At 41.0% G+C, this 24,118-nt stretch overlaps 1 protein-coding gene across 1 annotated transcript in view; it reads right to left on the bottom strand.

Moving 5' to 3' along the window:
* SNAP25 (synaptosome associated protein 25) overlaps window positions 1-24,118 on the bottom strand; it is a 65,013-nt gene that overhangs the window by 5,780 nt on the left and 35,115 nt on the right. Inside the window, exons 4-6 of the mRNA XM_042817880.1 lie at window positions 15,642-15,690; window positions 5,456-5,573; window positions 1,390-1,515 (exon numbers count right to left, since the gene is read on the bottom strand). Of these exons, the coding sequence (XP_042673814.1) occupies window positions 1,390-1,515; window positions 5,456-5,573; window positions 15,642-15,690 (293 nt within the window). The remainder of the gene's footprint in view (window positions 1-1,389; window positions 1,516-5,455; window positions 5,574-15,641; window positions 15,691-24,118) is intronic.

The following is a 24,118-nucleotide window of genomic DNA, read 5'->3' as shown; positions in this document are numbered from 1 at the left end:
CTGGGATTAATTGTCTGAGTTTGTCACTCTCATTTTGTTCATTCCTTCTGCTCCTGAAAGTGTTGCTGTCTGAGCTTGTCTGCACGACTTACTACATCTCCCTGCTAGCAATGGGCTTTCTCAAAAGATGTGGAAAAATGAAAGGACGTTTCATTTGGATCTGTGTGTGATTACAATGTGGGAAATGCCAGAGGGCAGTGGAACTAAAGCAGCCGCTTGTGTTCAACCACACAGGATACCATTCATTCTTCACGGACTGGGGCTTGCCAAAATATTGGACAAGAAAAATTCTGACCCAACCTTGTATTTAATTAAATGTGTTTTCAATAGATAAAATCAAATTTTCCCAGTTTATTTGCCTTTCGTCTGTCCTCTTAGCCCCATCTTTTACAGTTGCTTATTTTTTAAAAGGAAACACTTGCACTTGATTGAGGACCAAGTTCAGTGCTCCCAGGCCTGAAGAGGCACATGAAGACTGGCACTTGGAAACGTTTCCCACTCATAAAATGACTGTTCTGAGTCTCTTGTGTAATTTGTCTTCACAGAGGTGCTAAAAGGGCACTACAAGCTATTCATGGAAGAATTATGCCGTGGCATAACTTTCTTGACTGCTATTCTGTTAGCATGCCCCCGCCTTTGCTTTAATGGGGCTGCCATCCAGAAAGAATTAAAAAAAAAGTGAATGGCAGACCCAGCAAACTTAAATGGCAACTCCATCCCACACTCCAGATTGCATGACAGCATTGTTTCTATCGCACTGATTTCCTTTTATCACAGCAGCAAAAAAAAAAAAAAGTGGATAATAGTTTTTGGAAAGATAATTACTTATTAATCCAGCATCCTTAATCTTCAGAGATCAAAGCTTTGCCTACCGGTATGGCTTTATCTTTTCAGCTGGTAACATTGTCATCTAAATACATGCTCTATAAGCACTGTAATCAGCATGTAGTTGTTGAATCCCCGTGTACTGGAGAAAGTTTGCAGTTTAGTTGCTGTGTTTCAAAGTAGCTTTCACCTGAGTGTCAGGGATTGCCACTGAAGGGTAAATGGTTTTGGCTTTTGGGCAGCTGAGGAATGGGTTGTCATTCCCTGTTCAGTGAGGTTCTCTGGATGATCAGGAGTAGGGAAGTGGTTTTCTCAAAAACTATTTACCTCTGGTAGAAATTGTACTTCAAGTTTTGTGCTTGGCTTTGCTTTGGCAGAAGAGAAAGGAAGCACTGCTGAATGCTTTGGTGCATGGTAAAATGGTGGAAAACACTGGCACCATCACATTACCCAGTGTCACTGAAGGAGTTAACAAGTGTCACACAACTCATGACCATATGGAAGAAATCTAAATATATCAGTGACAAGGAAAATAGAGAGAAAACAGTGGATAAAAAGGCTCACCTGCGGATAAAGCCACCACTGATGGCCATCTGCTCCCGTTCATCTACAACACGTGCAGGCTGGCTGGCTACAACGCCATCCTGATTATTGCCCCAGGCTTTTTTGTAAGCATCACTTGATTTAAGCCTATGCAAAAAAGTTGATGAGTAACAAAGCATCCAGTGGACAAGGACAAATGCAAAATTTTACTTCTCCAAGCTAGAAGCTGAATCAAGCAAATGAGTTTTCAGAGGGTCATTGATTGTATACCGATATATCATAACCCTGAGTAAAAGGATGGGTTTTTGTTTAGTTTTGGGTGTTTTTTTTTTTAAACTTTACTGCCACAACAACCGTGATGGTCAGAGGTTTTGTATCCAATAGGGTGAATTGCAACTTTTAAGTCCACAACACTTCACACAAGTTTTTGGATGTTGACTGAGTTTCCAGAAAGGAAAAAGAAAAAAAAAGAAGAAAAAAAAGAGAGAAGAAATACAGATAAGTAGAAAACATTGTTTCATTTCAGCGACACATACGTTGTGACATCAAACACAGTGAACGTATTGGCAGACAGACATAAAAACATAACTGCCAAGTATAGTGTGTACATCACATCACAGCAACACACCCTCTTAGAGTAAAAAGGATTTGGCTAGACTTCAACATTTTACAATGCAGAACATTGGGCTTTTGCTGTTGTTAACATATATGTGGCATAAGAGGCAGTTAAAGCCCCTAACCTTTTCCGAGGTGGTTTGGAGATTATTTTATCATAACATTCATAGGGTTTGTTAGATTTTCAAATAATATATCGGTACATGAAAATAGTAATCATACATCTACAGTTGATGTACAAACCTTTGTCCACAGAGACAAAAAGTAAAATAGGCAGAAGTGAAATGAGTGCAGGAGAAAAGAATAGATACAAGCAATCTAGCATCAGAAAGGGAAGTTTTTCTACATTTTCTTCATGCACCAGCTACAGGCATGAATAAGAAGTAAAGCATTCTCACTAAGCACAGTTGCTCCAATAGTTTGTCATACTCTTAATGCATCAGCAGTAACAGCCTTCACAATAAGCAAGACACAGGCAAAAATGGATCATTACTTCCTTCAGGATTTTTAAACTACAGGACTTTATAGCAGCCTAGCATGTCACTGTATTTGTTTTATTTGTTATTCACTTTCAAAGAGCCATTTTTGACTGAGCTGCCGTGGACAGAAAATTAAAATCCAGGCATACCTTCAGTGGCAGATTAGCATGTGTAGCATATTTAGGGTTGCTGCATTGGAGCTGTCAGACAAGATTGAACACTTAAACAAGACAGCATGAGTGTTGAGGATCTTTATCTGCAAATTCTTGATTTTATTCTAGAAATGGAGCAGTTTTCAACAGACTTCTTGGGAACTGCAAATCCCCATGGTTTCCCTTTTCTTCAGTCAGCAACAGTCAGTCATATAAACAGCTCTGTGGCTTGGAATTTGGGAGAGAAACAGCATGCTTCTGGGGACTTTAGGAAAGGACACAACAAACTTATCTCTGGTTTTATGTTCTTTCCTTGCCCCCTGAAGGAGCTCAGTATCTGTTAAGTCTGAAGATACGTTGTATCCTTCCATATAGAATTAAAATACAGATGCAGAGAGGGTATTTCCCAAATACCCATTTGTTGTTCCATTGCTTACTTTCTATGAAATTTGTGAAGAGTTAGAAAGAGGATGCTTGGCTTATTTCTTCTTAGATCTCTGGAACTAACAATTGAGTTTCACATTTCTAGAAATAAGAGAAAGTAGCTCTCCTATATTTACAGATATTTGTCTGCTCTTTAGACCCACACAACTCAGAGTCTACGTTAGAAGTGAATGATTTGATGTACCCAGAACCCAACCTCTATTTTCTTGTGGAGTTGCAATTAATACAGGTGGAGCCTGGGCCTGCTCGATGTCAGTAGCATTTGTCCTTTTGACTGCAGGCTAGCCTAAGTTTCATGACAGGGGTATCGTGGGTCTTCTAAGAATGGAGGGTCAAGCTTTACATTTTGATACAACTCACTGAGTTATGTTCACAGCAGAGTACAATTACATGTGAAACAGTTAATCTTTATGAAATATGTGCATTTAATTTACCACTAACCAGAAAAGCACTAAGAGATCATGGTGATACTAATGCTCAGAACTGTCTGGATTTCTCTCCCTCCTACACTACGCTTTTCAGAATATCATCTTATTTGTACCAGTTGGTTCCTGGCACGGTGATTAAAGGAACAGGCTACGAAAGCATTGTTCATCCTTATTTTGTTTCTAAACATGTTCACTGATTAGCAGTGCTAGATTATGAAATAGGACTGCAGTCTGCAAAGGCAGAATACTGCCTTATAGCCAGGATGACACACCTTGAAAAATGAACATTGTATGCGTACAGTATTTTCCTGTTCTTGCACCTATTGATTTCGTGATACTGCAATCATTGTGGTGCCATGTGTCAGCTACTAACCCTATCCATGCCACAGGTCTGGCTGTCAGTTCAGAGCAGCCTTTCCTACAGAATAGAACAATTAAATCTGCTCTGAAAAAACGAAGATTCCTGCAAAATACATGATGATTTTTTGTTCTTCAGGGAAAAACTTTCGTTGTTGGCATACACTCCAGGAGGAGCAAGATGCTGTCTTGGCTTGCTCTTCTTTAGCTTGCAACAGCTTATAAGTGTGGGAGTATCTCAGGTACTGCTGCATACTTCTGTACCTGCAGCTCTTGTTCGACTGTACCTGCACTTGTTCGACTGCCTGTTTTAATTCAGAAGACTATTAGGGATGCAGCCAATATCACAGCTAGAACTGATTGCAGGGGGGCCCACTCAAAAGGTCTATGTGTGTGTGTGTCCTTTCCATTTCTTATTGCCTCTCTCCCACTCTGTATATCAAGGCAATAGCATACATATTCTGTGCAGACTGTTTACCTCCACAAAGTATTTGTAGCTGGGTGCACAGGAGCAAAACCAATTTTGAAATCTGAGGCAGTAACTGCATTGTGTCCCAAGGGAATTCTCTTCAAAATAAATCAGGATTGAGAAGACAGAAATCCAGTCATAATCTTTCTGTTCTGGGCCAAATTTCCACTGAATTCCATGGCAGCTCACTTTCATTTGGTCTGGATAATCTTTGTAGGACTGACTATGAAGAAAGCATCTGTGCCATGCAGGAAGAGAATACAGTACTGCAGAACCACTGCTCTCTGCCTTGTTTTCTGTACAGTCTCTGGCCAATCACTTATAAATGCTTTCACTGTAACCTATCTGATTGCTGACTCACTGCATGCTGGGTTTGCTGTTCCTTGAGGACTTCTGGTCTGCCCACTTTGTCCCCCACTTCCTACACCACATAACAGTACTTCACATTTTCATCTGGCACTTAAAACAAGCTTTGCATTACTGGAGGACAGTTTCGTTCAAAAGTGATGGCATGCAAGCACATTTGATACATTTCAACATTTCTCCTTAGTGTACATGCTACCCAAATGAGATAATTTTTTTTTGCTTGGATTTTCTCAAATCTGGTTGTTTATGACAGGATAAAACCATTTCACATTGAGTTCCAATTGTGAAATGTCATATCTTCTTCAGTTTTGTCAAGAACAATTTCTGTTGAACAATGAGAAGTATGGTTTTCATCTGTAATTTTGACTAGTGTTTATTATTGCCTCTTCTGCATTTCCAAACTATAGGGTTTTTTGTTGTTCCTTATTAAACTTGTTTTCAAAAATGTTTTAAAATTTAGGACCTCCAGGAATAAAGTAGCTCCAGTGGTTTTGATCTCTGGAAAATGGAACCACTCAGTACACTGTGTAAAATGTTGAAACTTATACCATTAGAAGGTGTCAACAGTGAAGCTTTCACTGCAGTATGCCTGATTTTAATGCATCTACAGTAATTTCCAGTCACTTGTCTATGCTATGAGATGAATGCGTTTGAACCAGAATCGTTCCTTCTGCATGCCACATGCTCATCCTGTCCATGTGCCTAGCAAGGATGAGCTTCACAAGGCCTTTGGGATCAGCCTTAAGTGCTCAAAGAGATGAGGCAGGCAGCACCTACTTGTTACATGGACAGACACAAAGACCACAGAATTTTCCTAGGTCCGTCAAATTCTTTTCTGCTTCTTTCATGTCCTTATTGATTTGGTCCATTCCCTCTTCGATGCGTTCCAGTTGTTCTGATTAAACACAAGTATTTTATCCCCACAGAATGAAGCAGATGGAAAAGGACAAAGAAAAAAAAGACAAAAACTTCAGACATTCACTGTGACAAAAAAAACTGGACACCACATAGCAGAGCCGGTACCCAGTACCTACTTGTTACAAGGACATATGAAAAGGCCACAGCATTTCCCTAAATCTTTTAAATTTTTCTCGGCCTCCTTCATGTCTTGGTTGATATGGTTCATGCCTTCTTCAACACGATCGAGTTGTTCTGGTCAGGACAAAGGGATGACAGTGTGGAATGAATTGTATTTTTGTTTGTTTGTTTTTGTCTTCAACAGAACGTGAAAAATGACCATGTGGAACTGAATCAGTAATGACATTACAATGCATTAATCCAATCTGATGCATTGTTAACATGATGTAAGCCGTTCTGGATGCCGAAGATGTTTTTTACTAATATGGAAAGAGTAAAACAATGGAGGAAGATGTTCAAAATATATTAATCTGAACAAGATGTAATGATGTAGAAAGTAAGGGTTATAAACTTTAAGGTCCAGAAACATGATACAATGCACCACTTACTAAGACACCAATGACATCCAAAAGAAAGCAAGATAAAATGTTATTATTTTGCATTTATTCATGTTAATACAAGAGAAAAGGTAACTTTCTATGGAAGATACCTCAGTTACTTACGCTTACAAGTGCCTTGAAGTTAGGTGAGGTGTGGCAGTGTAACTGCTTGGGTTAGTGGGTACTGAGTGAGACAATTGGCAGAAACAGAACCAGAGGTGGTGTGTGAGCTGTGAAGAACTATGTCCAAGTACTCCTTTTTCCAGGGGCTGAGAAAACTGAAACCTGCCTCTCTGATGGGCTTTGGAGGTTAATCTCGAATCTGCCTATGGCTTTGGGGCTGATTTTCTTTCTTGCGTGGATGCTGCAAATTAGGAGTAACTCCTGCAAACAGAGAGGAACTGCAGCCACTGCAGGAGCCTGATACTCACTGAAAGAGGCCCGCTAGCTGTGGCATACATTGTCTCTGTCCCCAGGCAATTTTATGAAAATAAACAATAGGTAAAGAATAAGAGTTTTCAATGGGGTCACTTCTGATTTGCTCCAGGCTGAAGCATCAAGTGCAGTAACCAGCCTAAAGCCTGCACTGTCTCTGCTGGCATCAAACAGAATTTGTCTTATTTCTGCTTAAGGCTGACAGTGATTTAGTCTTCTCTTAGAGACTTAAAGGTTCAGAATAACTTACTTGTTAGAGAAACAGAATGCCATGCCAAACAGTAAAATTGTAGGACCAGATTCTCCACTGTACGACAGATATTGGATCCAGTGGGACTGGGAATCTTATGTGGAGTTTGTGGCAGTTATGGCACTTTACGCTGGTGGGAAGCTTCAACATTTGTTTCATAAAAATAAACTCAAGTACTACATGCAATGAGAAAGTTACTTGGAGTAGCATTTCAATCCAGTAAAAATAAATATATACCTAAGGAGTCTGTGAAACAATCACATTCCTGTTCCCTGTATTGAGAAGAAAAAAATATAAACACAGAATTTGAATTGAGTGGAGAGGAACTAAGACAGCATTGGTTACAGGAGAAACTCCAATGTCATCCCTGACATTAACTGAGCTCTGCCAAGATTAAATCTTAAAAAAAAAAAAAAAAAAAAAAAAAAAAAAGAAAACATTTTAGAAAAAAAAATAAATCATGTGCCTATTGACGTCAGTATGAAACTTCTCCTGACTTGTTTGGGAACATGAATAGGCCTAATTTCTTAGTTGGGCTTCTAATAACAATGGAGGCTTAGATTTTCAAAGCTGTCTGGGGGATTTGGATGCTCAATTCCCATTTAAATGAATTGTATTTAATTAATTTTAATGAGAGTTGGGCATCTCACCCCTAGAGGGCCTTGAAAATACTGTCCTAAATTATCCAAGCTGAAATACTTCAAATACTGGACTTAAAATTTTTGCTTAATCCTTGCATGAAGCTGGATTTGGAGAAGAAGTGCCATGTCAGCATTGCTGGCTGCATCTGCTCTTCAGCTGTTAGTTCTCCTTCTTCCCAGCTGGATGCGCCTGCCTCCTGATGGCATGGCCATTATGGACCCCAATTCCAGGGGGCTCAGAGTACCTAGCAGTGTTCTCTAAAAGGAGCACATGTAATGTGAGCAAAGTATTGGGAAACAGAGAAGGGAACCTGAGCGGTACATTGCTCAAGTTCTGCCAGATAGATACTCTACTGAGAAAATATAGAATATCAGAATCAGTAAGGTTGGAAAAGGCTTTTTAAGATCATCAAATCTGAGGTGATCCCCACCGTGCCCACTAACCCATGTTCCTCAGTGCCACATCTCCATGGTTCTTGAACACTTCCAGGGACAGTGACTCCATCACCTCCCTGGGCAGCCTGTGCCAGTGCCTCACCACTCTTTCTGAGAAGAATTTTTTCCTAATATCCAACCTGAACTTGTCCTGGCTCAACTTAAGGCCATTACTTCTCATCCTCTCACTGTAATCTGAGAGAAGAGGCAGACACCTACTTCACCACAACCTCCTTTCAGGCAGCTTAGAGAGCAGTGTCTGCCCTGAGCCTCCTCTTCTCCAGACTGAACCAACCCTGTTCCCTCAGCTTGTGCTCCCACTGGTGCTACAGAATCTTCACAGCTTCTTTGCCTTTCCCTGGACACACTCCAAGGCCTCAATGTCTTTCTTGTAATGAGTGTATTTCTTGTAGAGGTACTAGGTTGTATTGTTTTAATGCCCACCGTAATTTTACATTTTGGTGTGGATGCTAGAGCAGAAGCAGTGGTTCATGTTTGTACCCACAGATTGTGAATCTCACCAGAGCTGTGAGTACATGGTAGAAGATGGTATTCCTCCAAGCTCTCCTGCTCCTCACTAGCTCTGAGTCTTGTGCATCTGGGCAGCACTCTTGCTCTGCGAGGCGGTGGTGGGAGTGTGAGTTGCTTGTCTGCTGGCTTATGCAACATGAAGGGAATTGCTGAATTTCCATTGCAGATTCCCTCATTTTGCTCTTGAGAGCTGTTTGCAGAGCCTGGCTGGTTCTCAGGGTTCTCAATTAAAAGGATGTTACCAGATGCATATTTGACACTGTGGCGACAAGAGGTACTGACCTCTCTTCCAACTTTGAGGTACTGACCTCTCTTCCAACTTTGCTGCCTGTATTTTCCTAACCTTAGTTGGGCAATAGAAAAGTCAGGTGAGACTGCAGGGATCAATTGTAGATCAGGTACCACTGGTTGGCTTCTATTGCAAGCATGTTTCCTTGCTCAGATCTCTGAAGCCAAGCGTGTAGCAGGGCATTTTGAGCTTTTTTTTTTTTTTTTTTCCTGTTTCCTATTCTGCCTGAATAGATGAGTATTAATTGAAGATTATATTTGACATGACTTAAAGACTTTTATTTAAGTTATAACTCTCTCCAGGAGTCTGGCTTAATTTAGCTTTCTTTAGGATTTGTCTGATGCTTATAGTATTTCTTGAAAGAGACTCATAACTGATTTATCTTCCACTGAAGGAAACCTCATCAGTGTAAAGACTATCCCACGTGTGTAGCCCAGAAGTCTAGACAGTTCCTAAAACCACTTGGTAGTTGATAATACAGTGGACAGCACTGTTAGCTGGTTTAAATCAGCATAGTTATGCTGGCTTCATGGAGCAATACCAGTTCATACCTGTCAAAGTTCTGGACTCACAGGCAAGTAAATAGATTCATGAATCTAATCACAATTATTGAGGCATAAATATTACAGAGGAATTAACTTAATGGGGTCGCTCTGGATTTGTTTAGGAATGAATGATATTAAAATCTGGCCCAGAATGAATCACTGTTGGCAAGTAATTAGATGATTATCAAAAGCTTAATTTGTTGCTCTCAAAGACCTCCCCTAGTCTACCTTTGTGTATTGTATTAAAAGTCTTAAGAAAGACAGTCTGCTGGCACATACTGCCATGAATCTATGCAAACTCACACCAGCAAAGATCATGTTCTTTATCACTAATTTACAGAAGCACTTCAAGGTTGGAGCTTAAACATTTTTTGATAGTTTGTTGCAGTGTTCTTTAAATATATTATGTCTGCGTGTACATTTATATACATATATATCATATGTATGGCATGTAAGGTAACTGGCACTGCCTCAGTTTGGTGCCAGAATACACATTAGAGGTGTGTTCATTCTGATTTCCTTCTTTCTTTCTTTTTTTTTTTCTTCCCCCAGGAAACTACTGAATAGTAGTCCCTTTTGCATATTGATACTATCCTAGTCTGAGAATGCCACTTTAAAATATAGTGGCCATATTTCTGCTTTCAAAGCTTACAGCAAACTGATGGCAGGCCTTAGAATTTATGCAAGGATATTTTTTTTAACCTGTATGATTACACTTGTGAATTACTTCTATATCAATACTGCAAGCATCTGAGGTACTATAATGTTGCTCAGCTAGTTTTATGGTATCATTTGCCAGTGATCTTCTGTAACAGCTTGGCAAATCCCCTCTCTATGGCTGATCCCTGGGGAAGTGGCTGGAAGGGGGCAATAGTGGTGAGGGGGTCCCTGAGCTCCTCCTGTGGCCTCTTGAGCAAACACAGCTGCAAAAGCATCTTTAGCAGTGTTGGATGTAAGAACAGGACAGGCACAATGTGGTGGTGCTCCACCTTTGAATCCCCATCTGCAATTAATAAAAAATATTCTTCAACCAATATTTGGGCCTGGGCTTTCTGAATTTCAGTTAAATGCCTTTGAAGAAGGGAGCTTGCTCCTTCTATGTAGAGATGTGGAATGAAGCAATTTCCACCAAGGACAATTTTAATTTTTTTTTTTTTTTAGAAAAGGACATTTGAGAGTACATTTTAATCGTAATTGCATACCACAGGGTTGAGTTTGAAAGAGAGTCAGCAGATTAACTATTTCCAGTGATAGCTGGTGATCCAGTTTTCCACAAAGAATCATTTTGGATCAAAGCACATTTCTAGAACAGCCTTTTTAGATATCCTGAGCTGTGACCTAGCTCCACTCTGAAAGGCATTGCAAAGCATGCATACGAATGGCAGAAGGCTGGTGGGGAGTGCCTGTGAGCCCGTGTCAAGTGCTAAAAATAACAATAGACAAGGCACAACCTGCAATTGTGGGGGATCTGTTTGTCTTTTGTTCTGCACTACACTTACAACATAATTAATGCTATTTTCCCTGTAGAATCTGGATTTATTTTATTTTATTTTTTATTATTTTTTACTCATTAGCGAATAATTTCTGACTGTGATCAGCTCAGCTCACAGGTGTTGGAGCATCTCTAGCAATTCTGCTTCTGACATTTCACTGCCTATCTCAAGCTGGAAGTTCCATACAAAATGGCAGAAGCTTTATTTTGAGGGTGGCAGCACACTGGAATAGGCTGCCCAGAGAGGTTATGGTGTCTCCTTCCCTGGAGATACAGGAAATACACCTGAATGCTTTCCTGTGTAACCTACTGTACGGAACCTGTCTTAACAGAAGGGCAATGGACTTACTGATGCCTGGAGGTCCCTTCCAACCCTTGTGATTCTGTGATCAATTTTTGTGCTAGCTGTTAAATAGGAGTTAAACTGGAGAAGGGGCCTGCATGCAGGTTTAGCTCTCAAGAGGAAAGGAATTGTAATTATGTTTGTATTCACTGCAGTTATTTCCCCAGAGCTGCAGAAACAGGTCAGCCATAACTGATGGAAAAACGTTAAAATTCAAAATTAATGCAAGAACTGTAGAGAGCTCAGCTGGCAAGGGCACTGTTAAATGGTCCCAGCCCTTTTACATGGGGGATCTCCTGGTTATTCCAAAGTTTTACCTCCATACTTCAGCTTGATATGGCTTATAGAGGTATTGGGTAAGCTAAGTTACTCTGTGTTCATGGGCACGGTGCTTGTGCATATGCAGTTTCTTTGCAGGTTTGGTTGCATTGACACTTTTTTGGTGGCTATCAAAGTTGTGGATTTTCCTCAATCTTGGCATGGATGAAAAAGGGCTGAGTGACTACTGCTGTTACTGGACATACTTTCTTCCCCTGCCTCATTTCGAATACAAGAACAAAATTTCTTAATAATAATTGAATAATATCCATGAGCATATCACTATATGTCAAAAAAAAATCCGCCCATCCATGATAGTCCAGACTGCTCTGCCTCCCGACTGTCACAGTGTGGTGGGTTTCTGAGAAGTAAATTCTGCCTGCACCAGTTCAGCAATCCAGGTTTATCTTTGCATTTCTGCTTTGTACTATCGATTTCATTTCTACAGTCTGTTTTTAAGCAGCATGCATACAAATGTTAACATTTTTTCCAAGCCACAGTGTTTTAAAGACATTTTTTGAAAAGGACACCAATTGTCATTCCTCAGTATTTTGTTGTGTGATATTTTTAGTATGGAATTTCAACGTTTTAGTTTAAAAAGTTGTATGTATATAATACATATATATATATATATATATGTATATTTAATTAAATGGGAGACTCAATATCAGGTTTAAAAAAAAAACACATGAGCATTAAGGATGCAGGAAGGCTCTGGAAAATGCTTCCTCACTGTTGTGAACAATCTCATTCAGGAAGAATCTCATCTCATTCCTGTGGGCTCCCCAATGGAAAGACAGTGTGAAATGGGTGAGAATACCTGACCCAAAAAGTGGTAGTTCTGTTTTGCAGAGGGACTGCTTCCTGAGTGGTGCAGTTGACACAATAGAAGGAAGGGACAGCATCCAGAGGGACCTGGACAGGCTCGAAAAGTGGGCACATGAGAATCTAATGGGGATCAACAAGGCCAAGTGCAAAGTATTGCACTTGGGTCAAGACAATCCCAGATATGAGTGCAGACTGGGAGAAGAATTCATTGAGAGCAGCTCTGTAGAAGAGGAGCCAGGGATTCTGATGGATGAAAACCTGAATTTGAGCCAGTAGTGTGCTTTGTCAGCCCAGAAGACCAGCAATATCCTGGGCTGCATCAACACAGGGGTGGCAGCAGGGAGAGGGAGGGGATTTTCTTTCTGCTTGTGAGACCCCATCTGGATTACAGTGTCCAAGCTTGGGGACCCCAGCAAAAGAAGGATGTGGAATGAGACATCATTGTGGCCTTCCAATACTTGAAGGGAGCTTAAAAGCAGGAAAGGAACCTACCTTTTACACAGTCTGTTAGTGACAAGACAAGGGCGAGCATGGCTTTAAACTAAAAGTGGAGAGATTTAGGTTAGATGTTAGAAGGAAATTCTTTACTGAGAGGGCAGTGAGGCCCTGGCACTGCTGCCCAGAGCTGTGAGTGCCCCATCCTTGGAGGTGCTCCAGGCCAGTTGGATGGGACCTGGGCAGCCCTGTCCATGGCAGGGGATTGGAACTGTGTGATCTTTATGGACCCCTCCAACCTAAGCCATTCAGTGATTCTGTACGCCAAGAGCTCACTCAGATTCCATTTGAAGGGCACCAGAAGAGGCCACTAGTTTTCTTGGCAGCCCCATTCTCTGTGAAACAGAAGTAATGAAAGCCCTTGGAAAGCTGCACTTTTCTGGAGGGTCACAGTAGACTCTGCGATCTGTTGCATCAAACTGTTCAGCAACAGGAGCCAGCCAAGCTAGCTCTTTTCTGCGCCTTTACTGCATGAGTGCCTTGCAGTATAAAAGTCTGCAGTCCCAAAGACTTATGCTTATGGTGTTAGAAAATGAGTTCTACTTTGTACTACTTAGATTGGGTTAATACAAGTTTTTCTTGTGAAGTATGTTTAACTTCAAAGCAAACTATTTTGTAAAGAAACCTAGAAACAGAGCTTCGAGCTCTGCAGCAATTAGATATTCTTCTTGCCGCCCACTGGAAAGATCAATGTCATGGTTTTTGTCTGTTTAACACCCAATAATCTAAAGTGACTTGTACAGTCAGCTGAAAAGAGATCACATGGCAGTGTTAGCAAATTATTTCCTTAATCTGATAATCTGTTGAGACATCCGTGAGTTGCACAGATTGCACTAATTACAGAGGGTTCAAAGTAATCATTAGTGTACTTTGCCCCACAGTAGACATCCTTTATTGCTAAAACAGAATAAAATAAATAAATAAATCAGGCATTATCACAGATACATATGGCTAAAATGGACAAAACATAATTGAGCATTTAATGTGGTGATTAAAATATTCCCAGGATTTGTAGCACTTGTTAAGCTGTTTTCATTGGGAAACCCATGCTGTATAGTCACAAGCTTAATTTACTGAACCACTTAAGGCATGACTGTAACCAATTTAAGGAGGCTTTTAAGTTGTCTGATTCTTTGCTGTAAGTATCAACTAATTGTGTCTCTGGCCATACAATACACATTCCAACTTCCACCATCAGTAGGAGTTTAACATTGAGGTGCCTGGACTCACGGGAGCTCGGTGGCACCAATCTCAGTGCCTTGGCTCCTACTGACATCCTTCCTAGCATGGCTAGGTGAGATAACTCAAGTGCACAGAGCTTGTCAGTAGTACTCCAAGAGCACTCCAAAGTAAAAAACAAAACAAAAAAAAAAACAAAACAAAAAAAAAAACCCACAAAATTAAGAGTTAAAAATAAAATAAGTAGCCCTAACAGTCTGCGGAAAAACAAGTTAGAGAAAAGGAACATACTTTTCCAAAGCAGAATGCAAGGGTAGTGTGTAGTTAGAGGTACTGGTACAGTTTCTGCTGATCTACTGCTGATCTACTTCTGGATACACCTGGCTATTTACAGAATTTCTCTGACAATATTTATGATGTATTTCAAGTGTGTAAGTCATTTCTGGAACAAAGCACATTATCTATACGGGTGCTGTCTGTTTCGGTATAAATAACATCTTTTCTTCCGTATTCAGTGACAGTTCTACTGCCATTGTTCAGGAAATAAAAAATATACATAGATAACAAAATATGTTCTGTAATATTTTTCTTGTCAAGACAAACTGATGAGAAAAATATTTGGTTAGTTTCAATTCTTTTCCTTAAAAGGGAAACATAATACAAGAAGCAATAATATGCATACATAAAGGCAAACAGAAGAAACTACTTTCTATTTAGGTCCTTTTATTATTTCTCATTCATTTTAGTGCCAGGGAAGCAGAGATGTAATAGATGAGAAGAACTTGTCAGGTTGTGCAGTCTGTTTCTCAATAATGTTGTACTATTGCCTATAACCTATGTTTGGGCTTGATGAGCAATATGGTATCACCACTGTAGAAAGCATTTCCTAAGACAGCTTCGTATCGTGTATGTGCCAAGTAATTCTGTGGGTGCTGGGGGGAACTGCTTTGATGCAGAACAGTAGAAATTCACATTCTCTTGATTAATTTCTCTTTGGAAACACCATATTGCTTCTCCTGTGGGTCTGCAGCAAATACTGGTTTATTTGGGCGCCCCCCCCCCCCCCAGGAGGAGCTACCCCTACTTTGTAATATTATAAAGGGCACAACTATAATTTCCTGGGATAACTGTAATTTCCTGGGGTGTATTGAATACATCTAGCTCTTTCTTTGTCATACTCATCCACAGGCAGGGACACGTCTAAGCCTAAAGGCTCATATACTGTCTCTGTAATAAACCAACTGTACTATTTTAAGGTTAAGCTCCTGTTATCCTCACTGACATTTCTATACAACAAGAAACTGCATTTTGCACAAGCTAAAACCTTTTAGCTTCTCTTGGGATACATACACTGCATGCCTCTCACTTGTATTTAAACAAGTGAGAAGATTACAAAGCACCTGATGGAATAATATTGGATTTTATATTTATGGAGGCAAGTCATGTAGCTGGATCTCGACCCAATGCTTGTTGAAGAAATGAAGATTTTGATGAGTTCAACCCGCAGCTCTCTTTGATATTAATGGGAAACAGTTCAAAAGAAATGCAGACTCTCACACAGTTATTGTACGTTGCTTTACCAGACAGTGAAGCTAAAGACAAAAAGTTCCTTGGATTCTCATGCATAACCACAGATGTTTTATGGCCCTGGTTTTCAGAATTGCACACAGTTAGTACAGTACTTTGAGAATGGTTTACATCCTTACTGAAGCAATCTGAACTTACCTCCTTGCTCATCCAACATAACCAAAGTCCTGATACCAGCATCTTTACTCTACATTCCAATAGTGGTAGCAAGGTAAGGAGAGGAGGGAGAGAAGAAAGAGAGAGAGAGAAAGAGAGATCAGTGAGGGAACACTCAGTCCTAGGTACGGGACATAGGAAGACAAAAGGAAAACAGTGAAAAGAATGACAAGGTCATAAGGGCCTGGCAGCACTGTCCAAAGCCCTTACATGACTGAGCACTGTAAAGGAAACCATATATTCTTAGTTGTGCCACCAGCATGTTAGGATTTCCTGGGGTGCTGAACTACTGCAGGAAACACAAAGTCCCAGACCTTGAGATTACAGAAATCACTTTATTCAAGAGTCATTTGTAAAAAGAGTGTTTGTTTCGAAGTTCTCTGTAGTGGGAGAAGGGAAGAAGGGGGTTTTGAAACTGCAGATGTTTTTTCATCCCACAGGAGAGATAGATGACACAAACATATGTGGTAATAAGACACAGTGATTTGTATATCACTCTTGCAACACAGAAGTGAGAAAGCTTTCCTAATTAGGAAGTGCATTTTAAGTTAGGGTAGCATTTATTGAGATTTACTCATATAATTTGGCTCCAAGATCTAATAGATAAGCCAACCCGCACCTTTAGTATCCATCAATGGACTTTGTTTTGAGTTTGAAGGCAAGATTCTTAAAACGCATCAGCACTGATCCTATCTCCTGCAGGGGAGTCTTTCGATTGCCTTTGCTGTGAGTGGGATTTGGGCAAAGCTGAGCACATCAGAGCTCCTTCCTGCCTGAACCAGCAGCAGAACACCTTTCACCGATGCAGTTTTTGCATGCATTATCACCACTATGTGTTGTGATCAAGTGTCTCAAGTTTCTGGGTGCTGTGATACAAAGCTATATCATAGATTAGACTAGTTCCTTTTTAATTATAATGGGGAAACTAGCTCTATTCTGCTTAAAGCAGTGATAATGTCTGTGAATAATTAATAGCCTGAACAATATCCTTAATGTTGCGTTTCAGTAACAGATGCAGTAAGTCCCCTGCGGCCTGTCAGCTTGCCAGAGGAGTTACCTGAATATGTGCAGCAGTAATTTAACTGCTTCCTTGAAATTAAAGCTCCCCATGCCCCTGGGAAGCAGACAGAACTGGTAGCATTGATTTTGTAGGAGCCAGAGGAGATGCAGTTACTTGAGCATGATTGTCCTGACTGTCCTTTAGGGGTTTTTTAGGCTGTCCTCTCTCCCATCAAGGCACATCAAGAGTTTCATGTTGTCCTTCCTCCCCCCTGCCCTGCTGACTGTCATCACTCGTCTTTTTGTCCAGGAGCAGTGATGTCTCTCCAGCCATCAGCTCTGCACTGCATGTTTGCAGGGTGCTCCCAGTGTGTCAGCAGCACGCTGCGTACCTTGGCTCAGCTACAAGCCTGCCTGAAGCATTCAGGCTGGCTGGATTGTACAGCAGCTGTGCTTCTGTGCTTGGCTTCAAGAGGGACTCTGCTTGGTTCAGGAGGGAGATAAGATGCCTCTTTTTGCACTCTCATCTGCCTCCCTCCTCACTGCCTTTCTTGATTTTAATGTCTGTGTCACTGTAGAAACTGGGGAAAACATCAGATGTGCACAGCCTGATTCACCTCCCCTTGTTTAATCCCTGTGTAAATTGCTATGAGGAGAAAAGTCTCTTGCCCAACAGTCTTCAGGGCCTACTTGCCCTTGGGCCAGCGACCTGTCAGCTACTGCTGCTGCTCTCTCTCCCTTCTTGCTTGTACCACCTTGCTTGAGTGCCAGCCTTTAGAAACTTAGAATCCAAGGGTCATCTTAGACTTGCCTTTTTAGAAGAAGGAAGCTGCCATTAGTAAGCTTAAATTTTCTGTGGGACAAGCAAGTGTCAGATCTGCTAAGCACTGGATTGTTACTGTGCTCTCTCTACTCTCTTGGTACCCACGGGTGGCTTACCTGGAATTATTTGTATGTCTTTCAACAAAACATACATTGTGCGAACATGAAGAGGCTGCTTAGGACCTGAGTTAGACTCTTGGGTTTGAGTAAATACAGTGCAGTCAGACGTAGGGCTTTTCTAAATTTTAAACTTAGAAAATCTGCAACTGATAGTGTGATAGTTCTTGGCCCTCAGTGAGTCAAACATAACCAGGCTGAGAAATGTTTGATGTTCCTTAACCCTCTGACCTTCTGTTTCTTCAGATTTTGAGATCTAAGCAAACTGCTTTTATGTGGTTAAGATGTCCAGTGACCAGAACAAGACCTATGCTGAAAGAGGAATACAGCAATTAGAATCTACAGTTTGTATTTCAAATTAAATACTCACAAAGAGCAAAGGAGGTGCAGTTTTCTTGTACTTACCTGACCATCAGTGCCATTTAATTTTATTAGGCAATACTCTTTCCCTTAAGAATACTCTTTCCCTGTAGCTCAGTCTGCCACAGCATTAATACTAATGTGAAAATATTAAGGGTGTGCATTGAATATATTTCTCTGCATCTAACCATCTGCATCTTCTAACCCAAAACATACTGAAGCTAATAAAAAGATGCTCACTGACAAAGATAAGAGGTGATTCAGACATCAAGTGACAATCTCCTCCTGTTCCAAGTTTTGGTTAAGCATTAATTGTCAGCTTTTTCTCAAAAATTTAACTGTGTACAGCCAGTTTAAAAAAAGTATATAAAATAGCATTCATGCATTTAAAAAAGAGCCAGACTTGTGATCTGTCTTTTAAATACTTCAGAACCAAGCATGTCTGTGATACAGAAGTATTTGAAAATGTGCTCGTCATCTAGAGCACGACAAAAACCCTCTCAGTATCTGACCCTCAGTGAAAGCAGACTGAGGCATCTGTAGAAGCCACAAATCCTCTTTGTTTAAGGGAAGATAGAGGAAAAAAGGTGGTACGCAGGTGTACTTGGTGCCAAAGGAAAGACCTCCCAAACACAGAAAATATTGGCATTTCCTGCACTATAAGTGCCCCAGAAACTCCCCTTAGCCTGAGTGGGAGCAGATGTCAGCAGACGCACTTGAACTGGTTGCTGAGGGAGCATGTAGCAGGAGGTGACTAAAGCTGTGTTTGCCCGTTATCAGCGTGTATCATGTTTTACAGCAACTGATCATAAAACCTTGGCAACAAGTTCCCGGCAGAGCCATTGTCACTGGGGTAGGAGCTGTGTTCTGGTGCTGTAATTTTCTGGTCCAGAGTGCCCAAGAAAGGCTCCCACTCGTGTACGATGCTTCCCAACACCAGTGGGATCCTAAGTGGTAAGCCATGAATGAGCAGAAGTAGCAAGATCTGTGGTGTTAAAAAAGGTGTCCTTATAGTATGCTTTCCCCAGAATTAGGGCATTTGTGTCTTCTGTGCAATGAAGGAATTTTTTAAGACCTCCAATCCTTGCATAGGCAATCCTCCATTTAGTTTATGGCAAAATAAGAATTCTCAAAAAACAGGGTGCTTAAAGGTAGTTCAGGCCAGAGAAAAGAAAAGGACACCTTTGACAGAGCCCTACGGAGTTCACGGAGTACATGCCACTTGAAGCCAGCTTTCAAAAGCCTTCTCTCTCAGGTTTAGTTTTGATTTTCTTTGTCTCCCTGTTGCACTTGAGAGAAGAATTTGAACTGTTGGATTTTGTCTCGGTACAGCAAACATCTCGCACCCTTGTTCTTCAGAAGTAAATGGCACAGCGTGAATTCCTTTTGTTGAGCCATTAAGCTGACAGCTTTGGAGTTTCTCTGCTTACCCATATAACAGGTACACCACAGATGGTAAAACGTAGAATCTTTCCCACGCAGCCCTCGAACGTACTCAGCCCTGACTCTAGGAGTGGGCAAGTCAGCCTGCCTGTCCTCCCAGACTGTGATTTCCATGGAGACTGATGCGTGTTACCAAATCTTCTGCAAAGCAAAGGGGCATGCAGACCTGGCAAACTTTGCACACAGGGTGACCCCTTCATAGCAGGAGGCCATCACTTTCAACTTCTAAAAATTAATTGCATTAGAAGAAATAGTGCCATATAGACCCCATAAAGTTCATGAAAGTCAATGACCTTTAAATTTTTGGTAACACTATTTGGCTCAAGGTAAACCAACAAGAAGGCGGTTTGAGTTCAGCTTTAACATGCTTTCTGTGAAGCACATACCCAGGTTCTCCACTGGACTGCAATCTAAGGTACTGATCAGAAAGCCAGAATATATGAATTTAAAACTGTGGGCTTACTTGAACTCCTAGATATCACCCTACAGTAGTCTGCTTCAGTGAAGCCAGTTTAACGGCATAATTTGGATCCCTGTTGCAGTCATAATTATATGTTATCCTCAGTCTTCAGTAACAGCTTTATAAAACTTTTAAATGTTAGGGTCTCAATCAAAGCCTTTTAAATTCATCTACTAGATGTTCAGTGGGATTTGACAGCACTGTGGAGAAATGCATTGCTGTATTATTTCTTATTATTACTGTTACAAGATTGAGTTTCCCAAGGAAGGGAGTTGGAAGGACATCTCACAGGGCCCACTAGTCCCTCCAGAAATACAATGTGTCACGTCCTGTCCTTAGCCATTACGAAAAACAGCTACTGTAGCAGTGACTAAGCCCAAAGTATGATTCTCATAATGATAAACAGGAGTAAAGTATCAGATAGAGAACTGGAATCACTAGAAATCCCTTCTTCTGCATTTCAAGAGTTAGCTTGAGAAGAGCATGTACACTCTGTTATGTGAAGAATACATAATCTTCCACTTCAATGAAGAGTTTTGCTTTAATTGATCTGGATTTTAGAGTTTGTTTTGAAAAAAATAATACAGATATTATATACCAGGACAGACTGATGTAGCTAGCAGTTCCCAGAGATACTAAAGAGAAATGTCAACCCCCTAAAGACAAAAATGTGGTCAAAGAAACATTTTTAGTCATCTGTAGTAAAGCATTTCCTCAGCTCCTGCTCCAGGTTCACTGTCACCCCATTAATGCTGTAATGTCTCTCTGTGCCTGATTAAGGAGCCATGTTACCTCACAGAGCCTGTTAATTCACCCTGGGGCTCAGAATCTAAGCTGATAGGAATCTGCATGTCACTGCCCTTCGAATCACATGTTCCTGGTTTTCTTCTAGCTCAGTGACCCTGGCTCTGAGTGCTCTCCAGATGATTTACACAGACCCTGCTACAGGTTTAGTTCTACCTAGTAAATGCTGACACCAAAATTATGAATCACCCTCCCCTGTGCCAGATATGTATTTCTGTGGAATTATACAGATTAAAACTCCTGTCTGTGTAAAACCATTCCAGTAGTTAATGATGTCAAGGGGATTTTTTCAAATCAGCTTTGACAAGCTTTGAATGAAACTCTAAATTAATAGATTTTTTTTTAATTCTTTTGTCATTAATTAAGGAGCATTTGACTCTGGTGTTAATATCACGGGAAACTCACTACCCAGTCACAAATGAAGGAAGCTCAGTGTCCTCATTAGAGATGCATCTTGATTTTACTGAACTTCCTTAACTTACCATTTCAGCTTTGATATACTGGTAAACTTGATCCTAACCCCACAGCATGTAGGAGGAGAAAATAGATCTGGATTTGAATGTTCAGAACAACCCTCTTGTATTAAGTTGTTGCTGAGTGCTTTCTTGCTGTGCTTTCTACAGAACTGATTTTGACATTCCTATCCTTGCAGTGTCAAAGCTAGAAACCATTTTTTTCTTCCACCCTACAATGACTGATTTTCTTTAAAGGTGATAATAGTTCCACTGGAATATGATAATGGTCTCACGTTTTATTGTACTGCATTATTTCTTCATTTCATGAAGTTGCCTCAGAGATAATAAGCTTAAACAAGAAAATAATAGGAGTGTCAGTTACATATTATGTTTTAGTCTTACTCTCCTGCCTAAGTTCATTTTTATTTTATATTTTGGCCTGAACATTGCATAGCTACGTCGTAAAATGCTGGTATTTTTAGCGCTGAGTAACTGAGTGGGTCCATTGGCCATTGGTTAGTATAGATGTACATATGTGCTGCGTGGCTATGCTGAGCACTGCAGAGCAAACTGGTCTTTGTAATCTACTATGCCAGTAGTAGCTGCCTTCAAACAAAGCATTGGCCAGTTCATAATGTCCACTCACCACTTCTTGCTTCCCCTGTTGTGCTAGAACAGAAACAATCAGCTCCTTGAAAAGCTGGGTTATAGAAACAAGCAGTAACAGACTCGGTCCTTCAGCAAGGAGAATAGCTCCATTTCCTTCTCTGACATTCCCTGGGAAGAGCACCAGAGCTTCATCTTCAAACTCAGCTTTAGTCTGCTTGGGCAAGGAGGGCATAGAGTCCTTGTGAACATCAGTTTTGTCCCTTGTGTTATGACCTCTGTTTCAGCACTGTGCTGCCATAGAGCTTCCCAGAGTTGACAACGCTTCTCTTTCTCTAGAGTTTGTTCTGTATTTTCCCAGTATCTAATAGATTGAAGCCAATCATGACAGGAATACATATATATGTGCGTAGGAATAATGTTTAAAGTGGAGATATCCTGTTCCCTAGAAGGTAATGGATTTGCTGTATAAAAAGAATATAGTAAGCATTCTTTCACTGACAACAAATATTTTCTATCTCTACTCGCTAGACAGGTTCTGCTAAGCAAGTGAGTCTAATTGGATCTTTTTTATTAAATCAGAGCAGTACAAGTTCAATTTCAAAGACACTCACCATTTGTCTTCTCAGCCTAAAATCTTTCACTCCCTAAATGCTGCATTTTTTGAAATGTACTTAAGAAGTGGTGTTAGAGTAACCAGCAGTTGTTCAGACCACAGAAGAATGTTAATGGTCTTTTTTTGTCACATTAGTGAAAATAATACTCAGTTCACTGTGCAAGAATTCCCTTGACTACTTAAACTAGCTCTAAAAATTCTGTATTTGCATAGGAAAATATCGCTGCCTCTGAATAAAGGCAGGTCTGGAGAGATGCTGAGCTCTCCCAAGAAGCAGTAGAATCCTACGTAAACTCATTGGTAAATTCAGCATCCCAGTTCTCCTCCTGCTTTGCCATTTGCCATGATTCAATACTGAAATTCCAGTAGCATTCACAGTATGCTCGTTCAGTATGTTAGGAAAACTCAAGCAGTGCATAGGTCACGCAAATATGGCTCAGAAGAGACAGGACTGATATTTACTGATGGTGTGGCCCTGGGCAAATCACTTCCCTTTCCTGTGCCTCTCTTCCTTCCCACTCATCATCTGCCTCATCTGTTTAGATCCCAGGCATTTTGGGGCAGCAGGCTCTCCCGTCTTGTGTTTGTGGAGGTACCCATATAAAACTCTCATGGGTATTAGTGAACTGCACCCAGCCCTGAGGTGACATAAAGTGATGGTTAGAAATAGCATGTCCAGAGAATGACCAGGGAAAAGGGACAAATTGCGCACAAGATAAGCGTGTGTTTTGGCTACAAGAGGCCCAGATCTGAAGTGTTTGTGCAGAAGCAATGATGGCTATGCTCAGTGACCCATCTGCCATCTATCTGTGCACAGAAATTGAGTTTTGTCTCCACTGGACTCCATTGATTGTCACAGTCCTGACTGATTTCAACACTGAAGCCTACGGCTGGGTTTGTGCTTGTTCCTGAACATGGGACTTGATGTCATGTTCCACCCACTGTGTCTGCTGGAGACTCCTCCAGTTGTCAGGAGTACTGGGACTGTCAGTACTGATGACCCTGATTAAAAATGTCACCAGCTCCAGAGTCACAGCTCACATGGTGTCTGAAAATAACATGGCCTGGCAGGCAGGAGCAAAGTTTTCCACCACCTGATGCCTGATCATTGTAAGTAACCTGGGCTGAGTTTGGTAGTGCCCGTCTTTTAAATCCCTTCATTACGAAGAGGCTGAAATGAGCATGAATTACTTTTTTTCCCTCTTGCACCTTCTTTCCAGGTGGGTGCAAGCTGTGTTAGCAGTGGGGGCTGAGCCCAAGTTTCCTTCCCCTGCACTGTGAAAAAACAGAGAACGTTCTTCTCCAGAGCTGTCAGTTTAAGACATCTCAGAGCCTTGAAAGCCTAATCAATGTTTCAGGGATGCATAAAGTGGTACTTAAATGCTGTGGTGACTGATACTCTATAAATAGCTGCAAGTGTTTATGTAGCAGGAGGTACTTGGAGAGGACAGGGCAAGCAGGCGGAGGGTCTTTCTCACCTTCCCTTTGCAGTGTTTCAGCAAGGACACTGGGGCGGTGCTGGCACAAGGCTGAGGAGCTCTTCAGCAAACTCAGCTGTTTGTCCCTCACTCAGGTCACCTTCAGAGGCCGTTTCCTTGGCTTATCTCAAGCAGGCTATCTCAGTGGGTTCTCAGATGTGGGCAAAACACCGTGCCTCAGCAGCTGGTCTGCAGTTTGACACTTGGCAACTGAGGCATGGTGTCTCAAATGACCCTTGTGCCCAGGGAAGGATAAGGAAGAACAGAGAGGCTTATAAAGCTGTGGCCATGCCCTAGCA

Source organism: Centrocercus urophasianus, unplaced genomic scaffold (assembly GCF_019232065.1).
Source record: "Centrocercus urophasianus isolate 14NV4802_14NV808 unplaced genomic scaffold, USGS_Curo_1.0 seq_10, whole genome shotgun sequence".
Classification (NCBI taxonomy): Eukaryota; Metazoa; Chordata; class Aves; order Galliformes; family Phasianidae; genus Centrocercus; species Centrocercus urophasianus.
This window is presented reverse-complemented; position numbering and strand designations above follow the sequence as displayed.